General features: G+C 54.7%; 1 protein-coding gene across 1 annotated transcript in view; it reads right to left on the bottom strand.

The window, feature by feature from the left end:
• Positions 1 to 3,634: 3,634 nt before the first annotated feature.
• Positions 3,635 to 8,388, bottom strand: part of UHRF1 (ubiquitin like with PHD and ring finger domains 1) — a 40,893-nt gene continuing 36,139 nt past the window's right edge. The window contains exons 15-18 of the mRNA XM_021710084.1: positions 7,895 to 7,980; positions 7,623 to 7,692; positions 7,423 to 7,527; positions 3,635 to 3,781 (exon numbers count right to left, since the gene is read on the bottom strand). Coding sequence (XP_021565759.1) covers positions 3,635 to 3,781; positions 7,423 to 7,527; positions 7,623 to 7,692; positions 7,895 to 7,980 — 408 coding nt within the window. The remainder of the gene's footprint in view (positions 3,782 to 7,422; positions 7,528 to 7,622; positions 7,693 to 7,894; positions 7,981 to 8,388) is intronic.

Raw genomic sequence — 8,388 nt, 5'->3', positions numbered from 1 at the left:
ACAAATATACATACACTGAGATCACAGCTCACACCTGCTTGTTTACTAAGGTGCCAAAGTACTCGATAAATGAACTGAAATGAATTGAAAAGAAAGCCAGGCACAAACTGCGTACAGTGCTGTCCTAATTTTGTCCTTTAAATTTATATATAAAACATACACATCAGCCAAGTGTGATGGCTCCTGCCTGTAATCCCAGCTACTCAGAAGGCCAAGGTAGGAGGACCATTTGAGGTCAGGAGTTGAGACCAGCCTGGGCAACACAGCGAGATTTCATCTCTACAGAAAAAATGTAAAATATTGCCAGGACATGGTGGTATGCACCTTTAGTCCCAGGTACTTGGGAGGCTGAGGCAGGATCAGTTAAGTCTAGGAGTTCAAGGTTGCAGTGAGCTATGATCATACCACTGCACTCCAGCCTGAGCGACAGAGCAGACCTCATCTCTCAAATAAAAAATAAATTTTTTTTTTGAGTTGGAATCTCACTCTGTCGTCACCCAGGCTGGAGTGCAGTGGCACGCTCATGAAAACTGCAGCCTCGACCTGCCGGGCTCAGGTGATCCCTCCGCCCCAGCCTTCCAAGTAGCTGGAACCACAGGTATGCACCAGCACACCCAGCTAATATTTTGATTTATTGTAGAGACACAGTCTCGCTAAGTTGCCCCTGCTGGTCTCAAACCCCTGGACTCAGGTAATCCTCTCACCTCTGTGAAAGTTTTTTAAAATTTATATATAAAACATATCTAAGGACTTATAAACACATACTCTGGCTTTGCCATATTGCCCGAATTCAGAGGTGCGCGCTACCATGCCCGGCTATTTTTCGGTTTAATGTAGAGATGAGGTCTCACCAAGTTGCCCAGACTTGCACTCAGGCAATCCTCTCGCCTTGGCCTCCCAAAGTGCTGGGATTACAGGCTTGAGTCACTGCACCCGGCCCAGTATTCTCATTCTGCATAGCGGCTTCACAAATACTTTTCTGGGTTTTGCTTTTTTTTTCTTTTCTTGACAATGACATTGCTCTTGACTCTAAAATGAGAGAAGCATCCAGAACAGTCGGCCGTCTGGACAGTGAGCTCACCTGTCACTTGCAGGGGACATTTGTGGAGACCCCCAGAGCTGGGCATCTTCCGATTGCATTTCACATTCGCACTTGACATATTTCTGGTGTAAACCACACACCATACAACTCACCCCCTTAAAGTATACAATTCAATGGGTTTTAGCATTTCCACAGATACCTGTGACCAACTTCAGGATATTTCCACCACCTCAAAAAGAAGCCCCAGTATTTTTCATCCGTCACCCCCACCCTTCCCCCATTCTCTCTGCTCCAGGCCCTGGAGACCCCCAACCTGCTGTCTGTTAATGTCGGCATCTCACATATTCATGGAATCATAGGTACCCTTTTGACTGATTTCTCTCTTTACTTAACACGCTCAAGAACACGTGACACTTTTTTTTTGAGTTGGAGTCTCACTCTGTTGCCCAGGCTAGAGTGCAGTGGCACACTCACCACCATCCCAGTGTCGACTTGCTGGGCTCTGGCAATCATTCCGCCTCAGTCTTCCAAGCAGCCGGAACTACAGGCATGCGCTATCCTGCCCGGCTTATTTTTATTGTAGAGACGAGGTCTCACCATGTTGCCCGGGCTGGTCTCGAACCTACGGGTTCAGACAATCCACTCACCTCAGTCTCCCAAAGTGCTGGGATTTCAGGCTGAGCCACCGAGCCCAGCCTCATGTGACATTTTTTAAGGACTAAAAGATGCAGAATTTTTTTTTGTAATTAAAAAAATCTGTTCACATGGTGACTTAAACCATCGGTAAAGGCTAGGAGGCCGAGGTGGGAGAATGGCTGGAGCCCACTAGTCTGAGTTCAGCCTGGGCAACATACCGAGACACCATGTCAACAAAGAATAAGAAATGAGCCACACATGGTGACGCCTGTAGTCCTAGCTACTGAGAAGGTTGGGGAAGATCACTGAAGCCCGGGAGTTCGAGGCTGCGGTGAGCTGTGATCACGCCACTGCACTCCAGTCCAGGCAGCAGAGTGAGACCTGACTCAAAATTTAAAACATTTTAAAAAACAGGCAGTGGCCTGGTCTTGGGCTCATCGCTGTGGTTTGCTGACTCCTGCTCAAGACTGAAAGCAAACAGCCCACTCCTCCTGTGCTGCAGTTAGAACCCTGGCACATCGCTACACACTTCTGGGTCTCAGTATTCTTATCTGTCAAGTGGGGATGATGTGCCCCACTTGGCCTCCCTTTCAGAATTTTCTTCCAGAGAAAAAAGAAATGATAGGTACAAGCGTGCAGAGTGCCAAAGCACTTTGCAAATAGAGACACAAGCAAACAGATCTGTGGAAAACATTTATTCTGAGAACCTAAACTCTGGACAAAGAACATTGGACTTGAAAAAAAGCCTACATGGAATTTTGTTGTTTCTCCCCTAACACATTAACAACCTAATAAGAGGAGGAACCCCTTAGACAGTATTGCTCCACTTTGTCTGCAGTCGTGTGATTTAAAATATCCCTGTTCTGTTGAGGTATAGACTGCAAACTTTGGTAAAATTAGAACAATTAACAAACCCTTCCAGAAAATACAAAAACAACAACCAAACCCTACGTTATATCTTTCTCGGTACATATACAGTAACTACAAAAAATTTCATTTAAAAAAACGTTCATTAAAAAAAATCCCTCTTGCAAATTTTTAATTGCCAAGTTAAAAACCGAAGTTAAAGGATCTATAAAACTCAAATCATGCCCGAACACCCACCGGAGTCAGGAAAGACTGGGTGGCTGCAGTTCTGAAAAGCAGGTTGGCATTTTCAACGATTCAGTGCTGAGAACAGACAGCCTCGTCTTTAGAACGGAGGAACAAGCCAAAGGCACTTGAATGTGGCTTCGTGGGCTGGCATCCGTGGCCTCTGGCCGTGGACGGTGTACGCCCAGCCCCCGCGTGGAGTCGAGGCCACCTGAGGTAGTGTCTACGCAGCCCAGATTATCTGCTCACTGGGCAGGATATTTCCACAGAACCTGGCAGGAGGTGGCTTAAGGGAAGCATTGACACCGGTCCGAGATTTTTCTTCTTTTCCTTTCAACGATGTCTCCACAAATAGCTGGGACACGCCACGCCATGTCACGCCTGAGGCCACTGCTGGAAAGAAGTCATCTCGCTGGGTTTTAGACAATACAATGCCGTCAGGAAGACACCCTTGCTTTGACCTTGGGGGCCAAACCCACAAACCCGGAGAAAGATTGTCCCAGGCAGCCGGACACTCCCTACCCACTGGTGGCAATAACTTCTTGAGAACAGGCCATCAGGCACATGTGTGGCCTTCACGCCACGCGGTTCCAACTCCATCTTCAAACCATCTTTTGTTTTGTTGATACGTTGCAGGCTTTATATTTTTGAAAAACTAAACACAATACAGAGGTCCAACTTTCAGCCAGAATACATAAATTCCTGAAAATGTATAGATTAAAAACAAATAATAAAGGAAGACAAGCTTTTTAGGGAACGGAGGATAAACTACATGTTTAAGTTAAGCCCACTAAGAACAGATCAGGGCCCCCGGGGCCCCTCCAACTCGCGTGGCGACAGTGCCGGCCGGGAAGTGCTTGGATATCACCGGCCATTGCCGTAGCCGGGGAAGAGCTGGCTGAGCACGGCCTGCAGTGGCTGGTTGACCTGCATGGCGTAGCCCCGGCCCAAGTCGCAGCGGCAGGCCGGGCAGCTGAACACCTGAGCGCGGAAGGACCTGTCCAGGCAGTCCTGCAAGACAGAGCGGACGGGTGAGACGCATGTCCAGCCGACGGGTCACACCCAGGAGCCCCAGGGACCGCCTCCAAGGGCCAGAGGCCCCACCTGCTCTCAGTCTTGCTTGCCACCCACCACCAGCCTGGCCTCCCCGGGCCCCGCGACGACCCTAGGCTCGTCCAGCCTCCAGGCCTCTGCACGGGCAGGTCATGCCACTTGACTGGCTGGCCTGGCTCGAGGGTCGCTCAGGCTTGGCTCAAGCCACTCGAGTCGCCTTCCCTGACGTCCCTGCACTATCAGGGGCACCTCAGCCTGGCCAGTCGCGTCACCTCACCTGTCTCCCTTCCCGGCAGCACTTTCTGGAGTCGCCCCGTTCATTAATGTGCCACGTGGTCTAGACCAGACGCCCCCTGAGATGTGGGGTCTCGCTGGCGCCCCCAACCCAAGCACAGCCCCAGCACAGTAGGTGCTCGAATAACACACACAGTGACAGGCAGAAAGGAGGAAGGAGGTCCCGAGGCTGTCAGACTAGGACTCCCGGGTTCACGCTCGGTTCCTGCCAAGCTTCGCCTGGGGAGAAACGCCACTGCGGACCACGGAGGGTCACAGGACTGGAGGCCTCAGTGTCCCAGCCAGACGCAGGAGGATGCCACCTGCTGGCAGCACACTGGGAGGGAGGGGACCACACACAGGCCTGAGCACACCTGTGCAGGGTGTGGTCACATCACTGCGGGAAGAGGAAGGTCACTCCTGGAGAGGCCCACCGCACCGCAGCACAGTTACCTTTTGGACACGGCCTGTGGCTTCTGTTTTCTATTCTTTTTTTTTGACTTGGAGTCTCGCTGTCACCCACTCTGGAGTGCAGTGCCACGCTCCCAGCCACCACAGCCTCGACCTGCCGGGCTCCGGCGATCCTTCCGCCTCAGCCTTCCAAAGTAGCTGAACCACAGGTGCGCGCTACCACGCCTGGCTAATTTTTTGATTTATTGTAGAGACGAGGTTTGCCAAGTTTCCCGAGCGGGTCTCAAACCCGCGGGTTCAGGCAATCCACTCGCCTCGGCCTCCCAAAGCGCTGGGATTACAGGCTGAGCCACCAAGCCCGGCCTGCTTTCTATTCTTAAAAACTCCCGAATTCTTCTCTCAAGACAAACCCATGGTCCTGACTCCAAAGACAATAGGTACTTGTTTCTTCTAGACACAGCTAAGATTTAGGTCCCCAGTCACAATCAGGCTCTGGATGGTAGCATGACCACAATAGCCCAAAGCTGGGACAGCCTCAGTGTCCATCGAGGGAGGATGGATCCACGCGGCATGGCCCGTCCACTTGTGGAACATGACACAGCCGCGAAAAGGAAGGAGGCTCCGGCACAGGCCGCAGTGTAGTGGCACCTCAAGGATGTCACATTCGGTAAAGCCCAGACACTTGGACACGCCCTGTGAGATCCCACTCCAGAAGGTCCCAAGAGTTGCCAGATTCACAGGGACAGAAATTCACATGGTGGGTGCCAGGGACAGGGAGGGAAGTGAGTGTTTTGTGGGGACAGAGTTTCACTTTGAAAGAAGAGAGAATGCTGGAGATGACAGTGATGATAGTGACACGTCCACGCAAGTGTGCTTAATGACAGTGAACTGCACACCTAAAGACGACTAAGATGGTGGATTTCATGTTACATACATCTGCCACAACAAAAACTTCTTCTAGCCGGGTGTGGCGGCTCATGCCTGTCCTCCCAGCACTTTGGGAGGCAGAGGAGAGAGGACTGCCTGAGCCCAGAGTTTCAAGACCAGCCTGAGCCCAGGGGTTCGAGACCAGCCTGAGCAACTTGGCGAGGCCTCGTCTCTATAATAAAACAAAAAATTAGCCAGGCTCAGTGGCTCAGCCTGTAATCCCGCGCCTTTGGGAGGCTGAGGTGAGTGGATTGCCTGAGCCCACGGGTTCAAGACCCGCCTGGGCAGCAAGACCTCATCTCTACAATAAATCGAAAAATCAGCCAGGCGTGGTAGCGCATGCCTGTAATTCCGGCTACTCGGAAGGCTGAGGCGGAAGGATCGCCGGAGCCCAGCAGGTCGAGGCTGCGGTGGCCGGGAGCGGCCACTGCATGCCAGTCTGGGTGACAGAGTGAGACTCCAACTCAAAAAAAAAAAATGAAATAAAAAAATAAATCAAAAAATTAACCAGGTATGGAGGTGCACACCTGTGGTTCCAGCTACCTGGAAGGCTGAGGCAGAAGGATCGCCTGAGCCCAGCAGGTTGAGGCTGTGGTGGCTGTAAGCATGCCTCTGCACTCCAGCCTTGGCTGGGTGTAAGATTCCAACTCAAAAATAAGTAAATAATAAATAAAATAAACTTTTTCTAAATGAGGTTAGAAAAACCCAGGGTGGAGGGTCAAGGCTGGATTTCCGTAACCTCTGGATGCAGCGCTCCCTAGGTGGACTCAGGCACAGGGACAGATGTGGGGACATGCCTGTGACAGCGAGCCTCTTCCCTCCCATACGCCGAGGCAGACATAGTAGCAGAGTCCCCCATGTCCCAGCGTCCTCCCTTCTAGCCCTGCCTACAGCCCAGCCTCGCCTGTGCTGACCCACTGGGCACCTGCCTCCTGCTGCGGCTGAGCCATGACCCTTGAGACAATCGGCCGGGAAGGCATCGCCGATTCTCTCGCCACCAGCAACAGAGCCAGTGGCTCGGTGGCTTCCCAAGGCCACCGGGCGGGGAAGTGAGAGGCGGGTCTAACCCAGGCCACTGAGTCAGAGGCATCATGGCCTCATGCTCTTCCCGGGACCTCACAGAGCCCTGGGAGCGGCAGGGACATCTTGTACCCGGTCCCCAGTGAGCAGGCGGGGTGGTCCCACAGCTGAAGGGCCTCGGCCCCAGGGTGAGGCGGACGGGGCTGGGGAGGGCAGAAAGGCCAAAGGCCTGTCCCAAGCCACCATCCAGTGCTGGGACCCCCTCCTGGCCTGAAGGTTGGTTGGCGCTGCGAGACACAGCGGCCCACGGCTGAGAAGGGGGTCATGCCAGAAGCAACACCCCCCACAGCTGAGACCAAGGGGGAGTGGGTGGCGCCAGCCCCTCCCACACCAGTCAGGCCTGACTGGCTACGGCCAGAGACCACTGCAGAGAAGCCACTGCCCTGTCCAACATGGCCCAGCTGGTGGCTCTGTCCCAACAGCACATGGCAGTGTCTGAGGACGTTTATGCCTGTCGTGACTCGGGGTGCCCTGGCATGGAGGGGTGAGGCCAAGGACGCTGCTCACAGCCCGCAGGGGCCGGATGCCCACGGGAGGAGACCCTGTCCCAGACCATCTCTGCCCATCGCCCCGTCAAAAGCGTTGCCTTCCTGACGTGACCAGGGCCTGGGTCTCCACGGCCTCCACAGGCCCCGCTGTGCCAATGCTCCCAGGCTTCTGTACAAGACCCCAAACCCTTCAGGAGCCGGTGTACTTGACAGCGGTCGTGAGGCCAGGCGGACGGAGGAGCGGACCAGCCCGGTGGGGTCTGTTTCATTCTGGAGCATGGGGGAGGCAGGGAGGCTATTGTGACAGGCCTCCAGAGAGCAGACACTGGTCAGAGAAAGCCGCGAGCGGGAGCAAACAAACTGTGTCGGAGGTGGGCGTGTGCGTGGGAGGGCGCCCTTCCGGAGCCTTCCGCAGCTCACCTTGCACACGTTGTGCTGGCACACAGTGGTGACGGGCCGGAACACCAGCTCTTGGCAACAGATGCACTGGAAGGTCTCCTCCACCTTGCCCAGAAATGTCTGGAACTGGAGAGGGAGGGCGTGAGGCAGCGACCCACCCGAGCCCACAGGACCACGGCTCACTGCGCGGCACCATGTGTCCCTGGATTCTGCTCCCAGACCCAGACCCAGGAGGCTATCATCCCCACCCCAGAATGGGAAAACAGGCCCGAGGGCGAACCCTGCTGGGTCCTGGGGCAGAGCTCAAGGCAGGTAGGCAGGTGGCGCCAATGCCGGGTCGGGCTGGGACCTGTTGAGTGGGCCGGGTCGCAACCCCCAGAAGCTCCACGCACACGGCAAGTCAAGACAGGGCTGGGGATTCCCCTGTGGCGTGGGTCTCCACTCGCTCTTGGAGCAGTGGCCATGTCCCTGCGGGCCGCGACACAGGAGATACCTCCTCCCCGTGGAGATGCGCCACATGAGGGACCAGAGCACAACTGAAGGACACGCGTTGAGGAAGGGGGCCAGCGCGGGGCTGCCCTGGGCCCAGGACAGAAAGGCCCCGCAGAGAGCACGGCCAGGAGGTGTGGGAGGGCCGGGACCCCAGGGTGGCCAGAGTCACGTGTCCACGAGGGAGGTCAGATCCTCATGGTAGGGAACACGACTCAGCCACCAAAAGGAAAGAGGCTGCCACAGGCCCCGTGTGGATGAGCCTCAAGGATGTCACGGTCCATGAGACCCAGACACAGAAGGCTGCGTCCTAGAGACCCCGCTCCTAGGAGGTCCCTGGGTTGTCAGATCCAGAGACAGGAGACTGAAGGGGGGTGCCAGGGGCTGGGGACGGGAACCAGGGCTTCAGGGAACAGGGCCTCAGCTTGGGAAGACATGACGCTCTGGAGATGACAGCAGTCGACGGTCACGCCACCATGTGAACGTGCTGAGCACCCT

The sequence above is a fragment of the Carlito syrichta genome, unplaced genomic scaffold (assembly GCF_000164805.1).
Source record: "Carlito syrichta isolate Samal-C Ts95f unplaced genomic scaffold, Tarsius_syrichta-2.0.1 Scaffold288028, whole genome shotgun sequence".
Classification (NCBI taxonomy): Eukaryota; Metazoa; Chordata; class Mammalia; order Primates; family Tarsiidae; genus Carlito; species Carlito syrichta.
Note: the sequence above shows the minus strand (reverse complement) of the source record. Positions and strands in the feature narration are given on the sequence as shown.